The sequence below is a fragment of the Ovis canadensis genome, chromosome 14 (assembly GCF_042477335.2).
Source record: "Ovis canadensis isolate MfBH-ARS-UI-01 breed Bighorn chromosome 14, ARS-UI_OviCan_v2, whole genome shotgun sequence".
Lineage (NCBI taxonomy): Eukaryota > Metazoa > Chordata > Mammalia > Artiodactyla > Bovidae > Ovis > Ovis canadensis.
Genome location: NC_091258.1, coordinates 36,772,871 through 36,791,468, shown reverse-complemented (window position 1 = coordinate 36,791,468; position 18,598 = coordinate 36,772,871). Strand labels below are relative to the sequence as shown.

Genomic DNA, 18,598 nt, shown 5'->3' with positions numbered 1-18,598 from the left:
ACCCTAAAAGTAAAACCACTGTTGCTTGAATTTAAAGCTGTGATGGCAGGGCAACTTTGGCAATGTGAGTACTTCAGCCAAGAAGCCACTTTTATGATGTTATACAGTGTTTTATAGACTTTCAGTGTTTTATAAATGTCAAATTTGACACCAGAGTTTTTATGTCCTATTGTGGAACTTGGCACCCTATAGTAGGAGTTAGTTTGGCTGGACAATGGGGAGATGGAGACCTCAACTCTAGAAGTGGCTTTCTCCAAAAAGTGCTGTCGAGGGAGGTTGGATTTCTCCTTTGGGAGATGGAGTGGAAATATTAAAACTATCACTTACATTCTATTTTTAAAAATGAATATATTATGCATATTTACATATTTTAGTACATGCATATAATTTATAAACAAACACACCTATATTTGGGGTGTGCTTCTGAACATTTTTTTCTACAAATAATAGACACTATCTGGCACTCTCTGTTTATTCTGATAAAAAGATTATTTTTAACAGCTTTATTGAGGTATTTGGGCTTCCCTGGTGGCTCAGCTGGTAAGGAACCCACCAGCCAAAGCAGGAGATGCAGGAGAGGTGGTTTCGATCCCTGGGGTGGGAAGATCCCCTGGAGGAGGAAGTGGCAACCCGCTCCAGTATTCTTGCCTGGAAAATTCCATGGCCAGAGAAACCTGGTGGGCTATAGTCCATGGGGCTGCAAAGAGTTGGACAGGACTGAGCGAATGACCACACTGAGGTATAACTGATCCACAAAAATGATGCGTATTTACTGTGTACAATTCAATGAGTTTGGGCAGCTGCATCCACTGGTGAAACCATGCCCACATTCCAGGTAACAAATATGTCCATCACCTCCCAAAGTTTCCTTATGTTCCTTTTTGAGTGTGTTTGTTTTTGTTTTGTTTTGGGGTAAGAAGAATTGACATGAGATTCACCCCCCAACAGATTTTTAAGAGCACAATGCAATATCGTTAATGGCGGGCAAACTTCTCTTGAACAGGAATCAAACAGGTAAATCACACTTTGGCCAAAAATAAGGAAGCAGATCCATATACACTGAGGTTTCCAGGGTCTTGAACTCAAGGTCAGAAGTTTGGGCTCTTTTCTTTTCACATGCCTTTGACTTACTCTCCAACTCTCTGTAAACTTCCGTCTCCCCTGCTTTTCTCTTCTTTTTCTTTCCTGACCTCTTCTCTCCTTCCTCATTTGTTCGCCTTTCCAGGTTGGTTTTTGGACATCTACTTCTGATGGGTCACTGCACTTGGTATAGGGAGCAAGGTGGACAAAACTGACTTCTCTCTGTCCTTCCCTCCCACTGCTGGACTCATCGTGCCATTATGTCTTTTGTCCTGTAATAGCAGCCGTGTTAGTCGCTCCACTGTGTCAGATGCTTTGCAGCCCCGTGGACTGTAACCCACCAGGATCCTCTGTCCATGGGATTCCCTAGGAGAAGAATACTGGAGTGGGTAGCCATTCCCTTCTCCAGGCGATCTTCCTGATCCACGGAATGAACCTGGATCTCCTACATTGCTGGCTGATTCTTTACTGTCTGAGCCACTAGGGAAGCCCTTTGTGTCCTGAGTCACTGTCTATCACTCCCTCCCACCTGTAGCCATTCATTTTTCTCTTTACAACTTACCCCTCTAGAAACATCCACATATTCAAGTGCCTTCTCTGACAGTCAGTATTCCATAAACTGTCAGCTCCATGCAAGAGGCCTCTCTCTCTTGGATTTATGGCTTGGCAAAGCCATTTTGTAAAAAATGATTAATGATAATTAACATTTTAACTTCAGGCCATTTAATGACACTCGACAAAGGGGTCAAGTGAAACTCATGGGTGTCATATGTCAAATGTCACAGTGAAGGGAGGGGGCTGAATAGGAGCTGAGAATTAGATGAAGAGAGAGTGGGAGGAACCACAGACAGAGCTTCTGCATCCACCCCCGGGCCTGTTGCCTCCTGGACCACAGTGATAATGATACTGCCTACACCAAAGATTAGAAGTGTCTTTGCTTCAGTTAGAATGTATGCTGGAGTATTCAGTTTTGTACTAAATGCAATAACAGCCCATGCCCGTCTGCCACATGCATTCAGTGTTCAGCATACTGCACGTTAAGTAAAGTCCACTGGATACCCAGCATTGAGGGACTTCATTTCCTGAACATCCCAGGCTTGGTCACCCTACAGCTGGCTCCTCATCTCTGAAGTCTCTGAACTGACATCCTCCATGCCCATTCATCTTTGTGCCATCGTTTCACTTCCTCTCCCCAATCCAGGCTCCATTTCTGCTTTTCCCCTACATATTCCTTTCCCTCTCCTTTGCTCACTGAAAGTTTACAGCTTTCACCAGTGCTCAGGAATACCCTCCCCGAGGATAGCCTCATCCTGCTGCTCTGCCCCAACCTTAGGGAGGGAGCCTAAACACCAACCACCACCACCAAAAGGCTGAGCATAAGGTGAAACCAAGAACCAACATGTTTCAGTAATGGAAGGTTGGAAAATCTCATTGACAGGGAAGCCTGGTGGTTACAGTCCATGGGGTTGCAACAAGCTGGACATGACTGAGCAACTAACACACACACATTTATTTATTCAGCTTTGCTGGGTCTTAGCTGCGGCATGTGGGATCTGGTTTCCTGACCAGGGATGAAACCAAGGCCCCCTGCATTGTGAGGGTGCAGTCTTAGCCACTCGACCACCAGGGCTGTCTCGATATCCACATCCTTAAGCACACCACCGCACCACCTCTCGACTAGCTGAGGGTGTCATGGCGGCCACGCAGCAGGGGAAGGGCAGACACAAAGAGTAGGTACCAGTACAAAGTTTCCTTTTCAAAAACATTCATTTAAAATGTAAAAGTGAGTATGTGTAAAGGAAAATATCAAGACAAAATGGTGCAAGTTTGGCTATGGCCTGAACCTTAGAGGTGAAGCGAAAACTAGCATAGCTGATTGCTCTGACACAAACATAGCTGAATCCAGTAAACGGTGCTAGTGGGTGTGTCTGAGGAGCCAGAGATAAAAATGAGGAGCTTTCCAATGTAATAAAAAAAAAAATCCCCACTGTTCGGCCCAGGGACAGTTCCTGTGGTCGGCAGCGTTCTGACCTTGCCTCGCGTGTCAATGTCAATAGCTGTTGTCACCAGTCAGTGGGCCTCCCGTTTGGTACTTAGAGATTCTCTTTAGGCACTTAAAAGGCATCATTAGTATCAAGTGGCTATTAAAGCAGTCTTGCTGTTCAGAACGATTTTCTGAAGCAAATGCAGAGGAAGCGTGTTGAGGGTTGAAGTCATTAGCTGAGACCACAGAAGGACTGACCGTGGGCAATGATGCCATTAATCCTGATAAGGGGAAGCGTGAGCAATTCATAAAAATCTGCTGGTGAGGTTTCTCCCTAAATGGACACCCGGGAGAGTGACCCCATGTCTTTGCTCTAGGTAAGAGGGACACGTGTGAGCTGTGACATCAACTTGGCAGAAGGAACAGGGCAGGCGGGGGTGGGGACAGTGATTTCAAGCTTCCCTGGGGAGGCAGGGACCACGGGGGTACAGTCATAGGAAAAGAAGCTGCAGGTAGCAATTTATATAATGCGTACTATGGACCAGGTACACGATTCTAATGCTTTACATATTAACTCTTTTGTCTTCACCACAGTCCAATGAGGCAGGCACTATTATAATTCCCATTTTAGAGATGAGCAAGCTGAGGTCCAGACAGGTTATGCCATTTGCCTCAGGTGGCACAGCCTGTAAACTGCAGAGCTGGGATTTAACTCATAGGTCTGCTTTTAGAAGTCATATTCTTATCACTTTGCTCCCAGCATGGTCTTAGAGTAGAGACACTCAGCCTCCTTCTCTCTTCCCTTGAAGGATGGCACGGACTTTGGCGGTCACACAGACCTGGGTGGAAACCCCAACTCTGTCATTTTCCAGATGTGGCACCTTGGAAAAAGGACTTTGCTTCTTTTTGTGTGTGTGTTTTGTTTTATTTAATTAATTTTGAAATTTTGGTTGCACTGGATCTCTGTTTCAGCATGCAGGCTTTCTAGTTGAAGCATGAGGGCTTAATTGCCCCGCAGCATGTGAGATTTCAGTCTCCTGACCAGGGATTGAACCCACACACCCTACATTGGAAGGTAGATTCTTAACCACTGGATCACCAGAGAAGTCCCAGGACTTGGCTTCTTAAAACTCATTTTCTTCCTTTATAGAGTGCTATGAAATTATATGTGGTGTCAGAGACTTAATGGTTCTTGAATGTATGTTACTGGCTTCTTCCCCATCAAGGCTGCAGACATGATCACCAAGGCAGGATGTTGATGGGGGAATATGATTGGCAGCTAGATGCCTGCCCCAACCAGCGTCTCTTTGGCTAGTGGCTGGTGTAGGTCATTGGTCAGAGAGTCAGCACCCTTTTCTTAGTCACCTACTTCCTAACTGGACTTGTTTAACTTGGGTTCTCGGTTACGGTCTGCTATGAGCTAAATGTTTATGGCCCTCCGGAACCCCTGTGTTGAAGCCTTCAACCTGATGGGACTGTATTTGAAGATAGGGCCTGTGCAGAGGTGATAAAGGTCAAATGAGGCCATAAGGGTAGGCCCCCAATCCTATAGGACTGGTGCCCTTGTAAGTAGAGGAAGAAGCACCAGCATTCTCTCTTTCCACCATGAGAGGGTACCATGATACTGTGGCCACCTGTGAGCCAAGAAGAAAGCTCTCACTAGAAAGCAGATTGGCTGGCACCTTGGTTTGAACTTCCCAGACTGGAATTGTGAGAAAATAAATGTCTGTTGTTTAAGCCACTCAGGCTGTGGTATTTTGTTGTGGCAGCCTTAGCTGACTAAGACAGGACCCCAAATCCACAAGCTGAATGGGAGAATAATAAACTCTGCCAGTTCTTTCAGAACTGTGCCTTAGCAATGATCCCAATTTGGGTAAAGATTGTTATTATTCACTAAGTCGTGTTTGACTCTGTGAACCCATGAACTGCAGCACGCCAGGCTTTCTTGCCCTTCACTATCTCCCAGAGTTTGCTCAGACTCATGTCCATTGAGTTGATGATGCCATCCAACCATCTCATCCTCTGTTGCCCCCTTCTCTTCCCGCCCTCAATATTTCCCAGCATTAGGTCTTTTCCAATGAGTTGGCTGTTCACATCAAGGTGGCCACAGTATTGGAGCTTCAGATTCAGCATCAGTCCTTCCAATGAATATTCAAGATTGATTTCCTTAAGGATTGACTGGTTTGATCTCCTTGCTGTCCAAGGGACTCTCAAGTGTCTTCTCCAGCACCACAGTTTAAAAGTACCAATTCTTCAGGTCCAGCTCTCTACTACAAACTCTATGCTACTCCTCCCATTAAATGGTAGAGTTGAATTCCTCTCCTCCTGACTCCGGACAAGCTTTAGTGACTTGCTAAACCAACAGAATACAGTGGGAGTGACATCTTGTGACTTTTGAGGATGGGTCATAAGAAACCTTGCAGCTTCTCCCAGGCCTCTTGGAACACTTGCTCTCTAAAACCTGGCTGCCATAATGTAAGGAAACTCAAGCAGCCCATGGGGAGGGTGGAAACTTATGCAGGGGCTGGAACCCCACATCCTCCTTGGAAGTGGGTCCTCCAATTTCAGTCAAGCTGCATCTACTAACACCTCACAGACCAGAAACAAATCATTCCCACTAAACACTGCCCACATGTCAGAGTCATGGGCAAAATCAGTGACTGTTGAGCCCCTAAGTTCGAAGGAGATTTTCCCCTCTGCAATACATAATTGGAACACCAAGAAACACTTTCAGAGGGCTCCCACTCCTGCTCAGAGCCACCTCTGAGCTGTCCCAGGCATGACTTGGCTCCTGTGCCTAGGACCTTCCGCTCTATGTGCAGGCAGCTGGGATATGAGATGAGCAAGGCTCAAGAAGGTCTCCCTGGCTTAACACTGGCCACTGATGTCCCAGATTACATCCATCTCTGAGCTCCTTCATAAACAAAATAAAAAAATGTAACTGTTATACCTCATTTTATCCTGGGGAAAACATGAAGTCCATAGGGTCTAGGGAGCAACTAGAGGCTTGTCAACTTTTTCTGCTAAACCTCATTACTTACTCTTACACCGTTCTAAAAAACGCTGGGGCTAGAAAGAGAACCAGCCTTGTTGTAGTTCACTGACTCTCAATCTTGGCTGTGCATTGGAATTACTGGAAAGTTTCAAAATTACTGTGAGGGCCTATCTTTAGAGGTGGAATTTAGTTGGTCTAGGGTACAGCTTCCCAGGTGGCTCTAGTGGTAAAGAAGCTGCTGGTCAATGCAGAAGACGTTAAGAGACAGGAGTTTGAGCCCTGGGTCGGGAAGATCCCTTGGAGGAGGGCATGGCAACCCACTCCAGTATTCTTGCCTGGAGAATCCCATGAACATAGGAGCCTGGAGGGCTACAGTCCATAAGATTGCAAAGAGTTGGATATGACTGAAGTGACTTAGCACACACAGCTTGGATATTGGTATGAAAACTCAAAACAAAACAAAACACTTTCCTGGCTGATTTTATGCACCCCCAGGGTTGAGAACAAATACTCTAGACTCATCATCATTATCATTGTTGGCATTGTTGTGCTAAGGTAGGTTGTCTAAGACTCTGAATAAAGCCAAGTTGGAATTTGGAGACAGTCCCAGGGAATGAGGGAAGACCTCAGTCTCTGATGATCTCATAAATAATAATCACCCTTCACATTAATACAGATTAACTCGCCAAACACTTGAATGTGTACCAGCCTTGATGTGAGCTGATCATGGCATTAAATAATGCTGAATCTCAGCCTGACCCAAATGAGTCCCTCTTCAACTTTCTTTGAATCCTCTGATTCACAAAGGAGAAACCTCTGTGTGGTGCTAGCATGTCTTTAACATCTCTCCAACTCTTGGCAAAAATCAGGTCATTGATTTGCACTGACCAAAATTTAAGTAACACTGACCTACATCTTTGTCTCCACGGCAGCTAGAGAAATTGTGAAAGAGCCATACGGTTCAATGTGATTTCAACCTACCAGGAGGAAGCTGAATCTCAGAGGCTTTTGGTGACTTGCCCAAGGACTCAGGTCACTGCCTCTCCACCCTCTCCAGTTTCAGTTTCAGTTCAGTCACTCAGTTGTGTCTGACTCTTTGTGACCCATGGACTGCAACATGCCAGGCCTCCCTGTCCATCACCAGCTCCCGGTCAGTGATGCCATCCAACCATCTCATCCTGTCATCCCCTTCTCCTCCTGCCTTCAATCTTTCCCAGCATCAGGGTCTTTTCAAACGAGTCAGCTCTTTGCATCAGGTGGCCAAAGTATTGGAGGTTCAGCTTCAACATCAGTCCTTCCAATGAATGTTCAGGACTGATTTCTTTTAGGATGGACTGGTTGGATCTGCTTGCAGTCTAAGGAACTCTCAAGAGTCTTTTCCAACACCACAATTCAAAACCACACTCTCCAACTTAGTATTTAATGAAAATCATGCCAACGGAGGGGGTCTTCCACCATATAACTGGGAGACAGACGTTGGGCTCCATTCTTACTCTGATCTCAGAGTAAGGGCCAAGCAGATCCCCCTGAGAGGGCAAAGGAAAGAGAAGGCATACTGGGTAAGACAAAGAACACGGAATTGTGGAGAAGAGTAAGACTCATTGGTTCAAGAGACTGATTTCAGGAGGGATGTGGAGAAAAAAATGGTTCAAAAAAGAAAGAACCTTCCATTGCAGCCAAGGCTCCAAGAGGAGACAGTGAGAGACTCACCTCCTCCATCACTTCTTTTGTTTGCTTAAGATACAATCTTCCCTTTGTAGTGTTGATTTTTCTTAAATATGTAAGGATTCTGGACAACAGGCAGAACTCTCTTACATGAAGAGGTGCTGGGAGCTCCGAAGATGCTTCCAACGCTGAAACTCTAGTTAGTCGTCAGGCCACTGGGGGAGGCAAGTTCGTCTCCCAGGTCACCTCCTCCTCCTCAACTAATCTTTGAGCTTCAGGATGGCGGGTGGGGAGCTGAACCAGATGAGGCAATTGCATGTGAATCCAGATTAAATCCTGGAGGGAATATTGCACCTGTTACTGGGATGTGATTTACTCTTGGCCAACAATAGGCATTTTAAAGCCTCAGGCTGAACTTAGGGTCTGGCCACTTGAGGGTTAGCCACTACTACTCAGGTCAGAGGCCCCTCAGGCTACCTAGGGTGCTTGTCACATAAGCAAATCTTTCAGCCCCCCTCTCAGCGGCGTCCTTTAGTCATGGTCTGATTGCAATGGTGGAGATCCACAGGCTATATTTTAGCAAACACTGACCAGTGTTGTGGTGTCTCAGACAGTCTTGATCCAGGGAAAGGTGGGCAGTGGGAGATGGGGGGATGCTCTTGGCCAGGATATGGGGGCAGGTCCAGGAAGCACTGAAAGTCCTTTTCCATTGGACATTCCTGAGAAGGAAGCAGGGCAACCTGGAGCTCCAGAGGCAACAGATAACCCTCATAGACAGTCTCAGAGACAAGGCTCTTATTCATAATAGAAAAAAAGAATTTTAAAACAAGAAAATGCACTGACTGTAGAACTTAGTGGTTAAGGGGCTTCCCTGGTGGTTCAGATGATAAGGAATCTGCCTGCAACGCGGGAGACTTGGGCTCCATCCTTGGGTCGGGAAGATCCCCTGAAGAAGGGTATGACTATCCACTCCAGTATTCTTGCCTGGAGAATTCCATGGACAGAGGAGCCTGGTGGGCTATAGTCCATGGAGTTACAAAGAGTCAGACACCACCAAGCAACTAATTTTCACCTTTCGCTTAAGAATCAGCCCTTCTAAGGGTCTGGCTTCTTTACTTGCTAACTGGATAACTGACATCAAGGTATTTTACTTCCCTGAGCTTCATTTTTCTTCATTGAGTAGATGGGACATACTAGAAAATACAAAGGTTCCTGGGACTCTTGCAACATATAAATGAGTCAGTGCATTTAAAGGACATGGCACTGAGTCTGGCACATGAAAAGCGCTTTATAAGCTCTTATCATCATTACCAGGGTCATAGGATGTTGCAGCCAAAAGTGATCACAGAGGTCATCTAGTAGGTTCCATGCCAATGTCATGACTACTGGCCGGAAAGGAATCAATAAAGGAAGAAGGCACTTAAGTGCTATGGTTCCCTCGGCTCAGCCTCCCTCTAACCAGTCCTCTGGTGGTTGCTCCCCAACCAAAGGATGAAGCACATTTGTCATTAAGGGAGTTTGGAGAGACCTTTCTATCGTCTCTCCAAGCCTGAGAACGTCACCTTGCTGCCTTGACCGTCGCTCACTTTGCAGAGCTCACAGGCCAGCTGTCTGCAGGCCCCAGCAGGCTCAGCCAAGGACAGCCGGGTTGCATCCCCCCTCCCTTTGCTCAGGCGTTTAATCAAAACAGTATTCAAAATATGATTCTGGGAGATTATATTGGGAGATTTGCAGGAGGCTCTCAGTGGGGGCAGAGATAGTGGGAACAGATTGCTGCTGGGGGCCGGAGGCTGGGATCGCAGGCTCAGACTCGCCATTCTCAGGCTTTTGGCTGTACTCTTGGAGCCGAACATCAGCTCTGCAGAGAACACTGAGCACAAGCATGGAGAACTAGATTATCTCCATACTTGACTGCTGGGGAAACTAAAAGAGGGAAAGGGCTTGTCCACAGCCACATATCGAGAGAGTAACGGGCTTCCCAGGTGGCTCAGTAGTAAAGAATCTGCCACTAATTCAGGAGACACAGGAGAGGTGGGTTCAACTCCTGGGTTGGGAAGATCTCTTGGAGGAGGGCATGGCAAGCCACTCCAGTATTCTTGCCTGGAAAAATCCCATGGACAAAGGAGCCTGGCAGGTTGTAGTCCATAGGATTGCAAAGAGTAGGACACAACTGAGCATGCAATGCAACGGGATTGAGGTGGCCAAGCCATTTCCTGGGATTGAAGGCTACTCCTTATGGCCCCTCTCATACTCCAGCCCTGCTCACACTCCAGATCTTTGGGACAAGCCTGGGCTACAGGCTCCTGCTCTGGGTTGTGGGAGGTAGGGAGAGGCTGGATCCTGTAGATGAGGTCCTGGATGGTACCTGGACCTTATTTTCCGAGGTTCAGGGTCCTATAAAAGCTCCATGACTGGAGGCAGGGTGCAGGTAAACCCTCTGCCCACTACCATCCTCCCTATACTCTGCATCCTAGTCCCAGTTCAGTAACATGACCTTGATTTAGGTGAGTCTCCTCTCTGGCGTTCACTTTCCCATCTGGAAATCTGACTCCATGTGATGCTACTGCCCCTCTCCCCTCCACATAATGGCTAGCTGGTGCCCCACTTCCAACTGGAGGCCCTGGGAACTAGCTTCCGCAGCCTGGCGGTGGGGTGGGGCTGGGGTGGGTTTACCTGGCCCCCTAGGAGGGGGTGGGGTCGAGAGTGCCTTGAAAGAAACCTCTGGCTAATGCTCTTTATTACAAGCGTTAATCCCGCAAAGCCGACTGGAAATAATGTTTATCTTTTCGCAGTTTAATTTCCCGGACCCTAAGCCCCCGGACAGTGAGGGCGACAGGAGGGTCCCTGGAGAGGCTGGGGGTAGGAGCAGCTGTCACCCAGGAGCAAAAAGAAGGCAGGGAGGGGGGTTCCCAGAGGAAGAGGAAGAGGAAGAGGAGTCAGAGCAAAAAGGGGGCCTTGGACGTTGAGTGGAGAGTTAGATTTATGTTCACCACGGGTTCTCTGACTCTGAGTCAGGCCCTGCCCTGTCATTTGGCCTCAGTTTCCTCATCTGAGGAAGGGGTTTGTGCTTTTGTAATTCATTATCTCTGACTAGTCTATAGACAAGGCAGAGTGGGGCGCGGACAGGTGGCCTGTTCCCCTTGATTTTTTAAACACCCACGTTTCCTCTACGCAGCCTCCAAGGTTCTTAAAATCTCCCAAGGTTGCAGATCCTTCCTGTCCCAGACTTCAGTGACCAGTCTGCTGGCACCGCGCTGGTCTGAAAGGCTGTCACCCAGCCAAGGCTGGAGGGGCTGGAGCTCTGCGGTGGAGACGCGGCCCCTAGGCGCACACCCCTGCAGCCCTCCCTCCTGCCTCTCCGTCCCCATCGGCTCCCCGGACCTCCCCCTAGGGTACCATCCCGGGTTCCCCTCTCTCTTTCCTCTCGCGCAGCGGCGAACGCACTCGCGGGCTAAAGCCGAAGCCACTGGGCCGGGGACACGAACTCAGGGCTCTCACCTCCGCCCCTCGGCACTCCCCAGCTCTAGTCTGGACGCTGCTCACTCCCGGGACAAAGGCGCTTTCCCCGCTCTTCGGCTCCCATTGGTTGGCCCGTACCGGAAGTGTTTGCTGACACTTGATTAAACGGGAAGGATGCCCCCTTCTCGTCTCTAATCGACCTGGCAAGCTGTCCGACGTGGCTGTTGGGTCAGAGGGGTGGAGCGGGCCCAGACACTGCCGAGCGGACTTCCATCGCCCCTCCTTCCAAGAAACTTAAAACCCAATAACAAACTCGGAAACCAATCCAGCTTCTACCCTAATATCCTGACACCTCCCCTCTCCCCGTTCCTGCCCCATCCCCAAGTTTCGCACTCGTTCCCCACCTCCAACTCCTCTGAATCGGCCTGGAGTCCCACTGGCTCTCCGACTCGGTTGGGTCTGCAAAGTTTGGTGGGCCTTGGCCATTACCTTGTCACTTTCTCTCCCAGCTACAAAAGGGACTGAAATCTGCAGCCCGCGCTGCCCTGTCTCCAGAACCCCTGACCGCATTTCCTCGTCCCCACCACCCCGACCTCACTGAGTTCCCCAGTTGCAAACAGGCCACACAGCTTGGGTTCGGTGGATTATTTTTAAGGACACAAGAGTGGGAAAGGGGAGGAGACACGAGTGATCCTTAGGAGCCACGTCAGCATTGAAGTTACAAAGTGAGGGTGATGGGGTGAGTGAACAGGAGAGGGAGTGGCTTGAGACCTGAATCCAGAGGGGAGAGGCAGACTAGAGTGCTGAGCTGGGTGCCCTGGGCATACTTGCCCAGCCTTCCCATTTGACCTTCCCCAAGGTGCCCTTCCACCTCCTCTGGGGATCTGAAAAGACGGACCTCTGCCAGCCACTCCCCTCCTCTGCGTGCCAGGAGGACCATTCGGAGTATTTCTGTGTGTCTGTCTCTTAGGCGAAGTGAGAGCCCCAGACCCTGGTGAGGTTTCTTAGCTTCTTAGTGTGGAGGTGAGTTCCAAAAAGTAGGGCTTATTTCCAGGATGCTTCTGCTAATCGCAGCCATTGCGCTAACCTGCTGAGAGAGGAAAGGTTGATTAAAACCCGAAGGCCACTCAGGGGCTATTGCTAGGAAATCCGAGATCGGTGGTGTCTCATCCCAAGGGAATCCAAGGTCCAGAGGCAATTTGCTTGCCAGAGGTAACATTTGGCCCTGTTAGGTGGAAATTCAAATAACAGTGTAACCCAATTTTCTAAGCTAGTAGTTAATCCTGCGAGAAATGACTTCAAAGAGCAGAATCTGATGGTAATTGCTGGAGGCTTCCAAATGCTTTGGGAATGTCCCTTTGTGGGGTGAAATTCCCTTCCAACCCAACACAGCCAGTGAACCAGTGAACCAGCCAGGTGCAGGAGACAGCTGATTGGCAGTCCTTCCCAGCTTGGTAAGAGGGCCCTATCCAGAGAGCACTCACCTGAACTACATCCCTAGGGATTTCAGTGGGCTGCACGGAGAGCTTCTGGCCTTAAGCACTGGCCTTGAACCGACTGTAGGTATCTGGTCTTTCCCCTGAGATTTCTGGGAAAGTCCTTGTGCCTGCCTAGCCCTAGCAAACTCTTAGTACAGGACCATAAGGGGAGCCAGCTGGCCTCCTCCAAAGGGCAGGCAGGGGACAAGAGTGCCTGGGCTGGAGGGTCATGACGGTGCCCCATCTGGCACATCTGGAGAGATCTAAACATTGGAGAGATCTAATCTGTCCTCCTCAATGACTTTCTAAGTGTTTCCTAGGTAAGTTACAGTCTCGTTCTAGTATAATCTAGTATTTGGTTTTAAGAAGATTCAGGAGCTAGAACTTTGATCTCTAAACTGTTTCAAGGAATGCGGTGAGACACTCTTGAGCTAGGCTACGTCTGAACGTGGGCAGAGAGCCTGTGAAGCGGCTGGGTACCCCGGAGTTGGGGTACGGGGAGTGGGGTGAGGGAAGGTGGGGAGGGGAGAGGTCTTTTGGTCAGACACGCCCAGCGCCGTTGGGGGCCCACTACCTTCTGCTCCGGATGGGTACTGGCACCGCACCACCTGCTCCCTCCCCCGCGGGCACGGCGCACAGTTCAGCGGCAGACCCTGTAGGGCAAACGTGGGGTTTCCAAAGGCTTTGGCTACTCGGGGAGACTCTTGGCACGCGGAGTCTCTGGGGACCGCGGGTCGCGCGCCCGGGCCTGGAGGCTGTCCGGGAATCAGATGGTGCTCAGGACTTCGTGGCTGGGGCAGGTTTGGAGGTGCCCCTTCGACGACGCTGGCGGCCGCCGTGTGCGCCAGAGACCAGATGCGCGGTGGTTTCTCGCTGCAGGGGTAGTGCATGGTCAACGTGGGGCCTCCTGGCTCGGCCCGGAGGAAGTCGGCTTCTCCCGATCTGGGCGGCTCAGTGAAGGAGAAGCGGGGTGCCGCCAGACTGCACTCCCTGCGCTCCGGTCGGCCCTCTCCAGCGGCGGCACATTGCGCTGCCGGCAGCGGCTGAGTGTCTTTATGGAGCTCAGCCAGTCTGTCCGTAGCTGTGGCCACTGCCTCCTCTTCATCCGCCTCCTCTTCCTCTTCTTCCTCCAGGTCTTCCAGGTCACTCAGCCGGAGCCCCCGGGCCTCCTGGCCAGCAGTAACGTCTGAGGGAAATCAAGAACGAGTGAGAAAAGCCCCAGGCCCCAAGGGAAATCCTCGGGAGTGCCCATTCCGGAGAAGCTTTTAGCAAGATGTGCCCTGCACTCAGGGCAGACTCGGTGCAATTCACCAGGACGGCCACACCGCCGACACTTGCCCCAGAGCTGCGGGCCTGCGGCCGGGGAAGAATTCCCGCCCTCAGTTAGACGTGCTCTCACCCTTCAGAAGAGCCCTCCCCTTTGATAGACCCTTTCCCTAAGACCTGCATCCGTTTCTCAGCCCTAAAAGAGCAGAGGGCAGTTTTTATCCAGTGTCAACACTCAGCGGCGGCTGGTGTGTATTATTTAATTCAGAAAATATTTACTGAGCACCAGCTATGTGCCAGACATCAATGAGGCTTTTAAGTATTAGGAATTTAGAGAATACAGCAGTGGAGGCTTTCTCTGGTGGAGCTGACATCCCTAAGGGGGTAAGTATGCCACAGGAAATAAAGTAGGCACATGTGGTAGAGAATAACTTGGGAAGCTGGCTGGTGTGGGGGCGCAGGGAAGGCTTTTTGGAGGTGGTGTTTTCAAGTCTAGAAGAAGGCAGTTCTCAGTTCTGTAGGGAATTCCAGGCAAAGGGAACTGATTGCACAGGCGAAGGCCCTGAGGCATACAGGGGCTGCAGGTGTCAAAGGAAGCCAGGGGAAGCCTTCCACAGAAGCTATGCCATGAGGTGGTTGTGAAAATCCAATCAAACTGTTTGATGATTGGAAAACCCAGGTAAGTTGGGGCAGGGAACATGGGGTACCTTTGGTGTCACCATTTAGGCAGCCCAGCAATTCCTCTGTTCCACCCTCCTCCTTCCTTTCTTCCCCGCCTTTGTTCTTGGGCGCCCAGGTCATCTTGTTCTCCTTTTTGAGGCGCCGGCGCGCATTGGCGAACCAGGTGGACACCTGAGTGAGGGTCATCTTGGTGATGATGGCCAGCATTATCTTCTCGCCCTTGGTGGGGTAGGGGTTCTTGCGGTGCTCGTTGAGCCAGGCCTTGAGCGTGCTAGTGGTCTCCCGGGTGGCGTTCTTTCTGCGCCCAGCACCACTCAACTCCACCGCTCCATACCTGCGGGGGAGAACCTGGTTCACAGTTCTGGGGCTGGGAACCTGGGGCTGCAGGCAGGAGACAATTTCTGTGCCTGAAGGAAGTGAGGTTCTGCTCACCATCCTAGCCCACAGCCACCCCATGCTCTGTGGATTGGTCCTACCTTGGCAGGGGAGGAGGAGAGGACTTGTGATGCCAGCCACCAACGCCCCATGCCTTACCGATCATACTGGTACTGCCCCAGTGTTGGCTCATAGGGGTAATAGGCTCCTGGTTGTGCCAGGCTGGATGTAAAGTTCCCCGCAGCCTCCTTAAATTCATACTGTGGATTCTGGAGGGGGAGGAGGGAAGAAATAAGGACTACATTTGGGGAGGAGGGGTGAGGAGTTGCTAAGGGTGTGAACTCTGGAGGTAAGTCTGGTTAGAACTGCAGCACCACCACTGGCATTGACTGTGTGATCCTGGGCACAGCGGTTTAGCCCCTCTGTGCCTCAGTTTCCTCTTGGTAAATGGGATGACAATCATGCCTAAAGGTTACTGAAGAAACAGGCTTGGCAGAATTCCTGGTGCAGCATAAGCAATATTTGCTGTCATTTACCTGTTACTACTTGTGCCTCCCAACAGCTGGGGCACTTTCTTACTCCCTTTCCGGAGCCATTCTCTGCCTTGTTCTATCTCTGTGACTTCGGGTAAGGTTATTCAAGCCACTGTGAACCTTAGTTTCCTCACCTGTACACTGAGCCTAGAGATGACTTGCCTGCTTCCCCCAATAATCGAGGTACAGATGTTTTCTAAACAGGATGGACTTCAACAAACTGTAACATGTAAAGATGTTTTATTTATTTTTTTACTTTACATAGAATCGTAACCATTTCCTTTCCTCCAACTGGTGGTGTACGTCCCAGATTTTCCTAGATGGAAATATCACACGGGATTTCGCCCCTGCCGCTCCTGCCCCCAGGCGGGTGGGTTCTGTCGCGCGGACCCAGGCTCCACCCCGGGTACTCACCAGCGCCCCGTACAGCGCCGGCGGCTCGGGGCTGTAGGGCAGGTAGCCTGGGTAGCTCTGGGCAGCTGCAGCGGCTGAGTAGGGAGCTCCATAGATGCCCAAGGCCGCGCCCAGCTCCGGCCTCGCACTGCCCAGCAGCCGACTGTCGTAGGGTGCGCAGCAGAGCGCGGCCGCCGGGGTGGAGCCCGAGGCCACATCTGGGACCGAGCGCGGGCCGGATTCACAGCAAGTGGCGCTGGAACTTGCAGACACCAGAAACTACGGGGGCGAGAGAGGGGGCACCGGAGGTCAGAGACCGGCGCCTCGGGCTGGCGGGAGCCAGCGGCGGAACTGCCAGATCAGTCCTTCCTTCAATATGAACTTAATTCCCCCGTGTGCTGAGCGTTCTCCTGAGGACTGTGACGGAAATGAACCATAGACACCATTTATCCAAACCGCCTTTATAGACCCTCCTAAAGCTTTGCTAAAGCTCCAGAGTTCCAGGGGCTCCGGGTCATGGGAAGGTTCTGAAACCGGAATTACAAAAGCCAGACTCGGCCAGTTCCCTGGTGAACCCTCCCTCCTCGCAGCCACAGGATCCTACCAAGGCCGAACTTGAAGTTTGCCTTAGAGACCACGTCTCACTCTTCTCACGTTATAGATGGGGAAGGAGGACTACGGAGAATAGGAGGCTTATCCGAGATCACACAGCAGGGCAGAGGTCAAGCTGGGGCTAGTCCTTGGGCTCTCTGCTGAGAAACTGAACAGGGGTGGGCGTCTCCAGAATTTCCCCAGGAGACCCTGTCACTGCACAGTGCCCACCCAGATCTGGAAAATCGAAGGAACCGGAAGCCCAGAGCTTGGACCTACCCGTGGAAGGGAGAGGAAAAGAACAGAGGATCACAAACGAACGAGCCCAGAAAAAGAGTGAGCGAGTCTGAGACCCTCCCGGCCACCTCGGATATCTGTACAGCGAGGAGGCCTGTCTGGAAGTTTCCCGAGATCCCACCCACCTCGCGGAGCGCGAGGTCAGAGTGCCCAAGTTTCGGGTCACACGATTCTTCAACTTGCCTGGGGGAGCGGCTCATTCTCTGCCAGTGATGGGGCATGTCAGAGGGGACTGCGGTACGCTACCCAGGTTCCCGCTCTCTCTGGCTTCCCTGGGAACTCGTGTGAGAGGAGGGCTTTGCGGGCAGGTTCCGGCACAGGGCACTCCCTCCTTCCAGTCTCCCCCATCCCCCATGGGGGCGGCTCTTACCTGGGAAGCACTGCCGTAAGGATGTCCAAAGTGCGGGAAGGACATTGTGACTGTCCGTGACCCCGCCGCCCTCTTCTCTTACGGGTTGCCGCCTCAGCCCCGCGGTTCTGCGCCTCCAGCCGTTCGCGGCCTCGGTTCCTTACACGGTCGCCGGTGCCCAGTGCTGGGTCCTCCGCCGGCGTGGCGTGGCTGGAGGCAGAGCCGAAGGCAGCCCAGCTGCCGAGCCCTGCGCTCCAGAAGGCTCCCCTCCGGCCCGCGCGGTCCGGAAGACAGAAGGGCCCATGGATGGGCAGGGGAAGGGAGAGGATGTGGGTTCGCAAAAGCGCGCGGCGGCGAGGCCAGGTGAGGCGCGGTGCGGGGCTGTGCGGCTCCCGAGGTGCCCCAGTCCAAGGTGGCCAGAGGCTCAGTGTGACGTCACGGTAATCCCGGGCCGCCAGGCGGGCCCCCGGGCCCTGGGGCCCCGGGCCACCAAGCCTGCCAAGCGCAGCCAGCCCGTGCGCGCGCGCGCACTCTTAACCACACTCACACTTGTTCCGGGAGGTTTGTGCAGCTGGTGAGGAGCGTCAAAGACCCTGACCCTCTCTGCTTGGCGCAGGATCCTACCCCTCTTCGCCTTAAGCTCCCGCGCGCGCGCACATACAATCTCACCAAATTACCCGGGAGAAGTAGGAGAAACGCCTCCCACCGCGCCGCGCAGGCCCCGGGCGCAGCGTGCCTACCTCCTCCCCTGCGGCCCGGAGGAGGAGAGAAGCACCGGGCGGCGAGGGAGGAGAGAATACAAAAGAAGAGACAGGAGAAACTACAGGAGGGAAGTGGGGGAGAAAGGCTAGAGGGAGAAGGAGGAGGGGAGAGGAGAGAGATGAGGAATCTAAGTGAACAGAGGCGCGCGGGGGAGGGGAGGAAACAGGGGTGGGCGAAGGCTGGGCGGAGGTGGAACGCTGGCAGGTGGAGGAGCGCAGACGCTCGGGGGACAAGCCTCCAGCCCGGCCCCCAACCCCCACCTCCGCTGCAGGAAAGTTTGTTCGCGCCGCTGGCCCCCAGCTCGTTGGGGGCAGCGTCGGTGGATCTCCTGTTCCGGCCGTCTTTTGTCCTCGGGGTCCTGGCTCCCTGCCCTAGGACTGCAGCTCCATCCAGGATTTCCATGACCCGGTCTTTACTAGGGTCTTGACCCCAGGGTTTCTCTGCTGCTCTCTGGTCCTCAGACTGAATAGCGCCCCCTCCAGGTCAAGTTCAGATTCCCCCTCCTCGGACTGTGGGTAAAGGGGCCTAGTTGGACGCCCCTGGGCATCTGCAGACCGCAGGCGGAGACTCCTGGGCGTCTTCTCGGAGGCGAGACTTGGCTGCCTCGTGCGCGCCGCTCGATGGGTCCACGGGGGACCGGGGAGCCGCACGAAGGCGCTGGGGCCGGGCTGCAGCCGCTGAGCTCCGCTG

At 51.9% G+C, this 18,598-nt stretch overlaps 1 protein-coding gene across 2 annotated transcripts; it reads right to left on the bottom strand.

Moving 5' to 3' along the window:
* Window positions 1-11,813: 11,813 nt before the first annotated feature.
* On the bottom strand, window positions 11,814-18,365 carry IRX6 (iroquois homeobox 6). Of its 2 annotated transcripts, none has more exons than XM_069552797.1 (6): window positions 17,168-18,365; window positions 15,931-16,188; window positions 15,143-15,252; window positions 14,635-14,942; window positions 13,236-13,847; window positions 11,814-12,273 (listed from the first exon to the last, which is right to left on the bottom strand). In XM_069552797.1, exons 1-6 carry the CDS (start codon window positions 17,210-17,212, stop codon window positions 12,266-12,268), a joined length of 1,341 nt encoding a protein of 446 aa, XP_069408898.1. In that variant the 5' UTR covers window positions 17,213-18,365; the 3' UTR covers window positions 11,814-12,265. The 2 variants fall into 2 exon arrangements, with proteins under 2 accessions (XP_069408898.1, XP_069408899.1); XM_069552798.1 differs by having other exon boundaries at window positions 11,814-12,270.
* Between the last annotated feature and the right edge of the window lie 233 nt (window positions 18,366-18,598).

Bases quoted from the DNA above. Each gene is read 5' to 3' on its own strand.
- IRX6 (XM_069552797.1), bottom strand. From the start codon at position 17,212: ATGTCCTTCCCGCACTTTGGACATCCTTACGGCAGTGCTTCCCAG. The intron at 16,189-17,167 runs GTAAGAGCCGCC...TCGCCCCCGTAG, and splicing joins CTTACGGCAGTGCTTCCCAG to TTTCTGGTGTCTGCAAGTTC. The intron at 14,943-15,142 runs GTAAGGCATGGG...TCTCCCCCGCAG, and splicing joins GGGCAGTACCAGTATGATCG to GTATGGAGCGGTGGAGTTGA.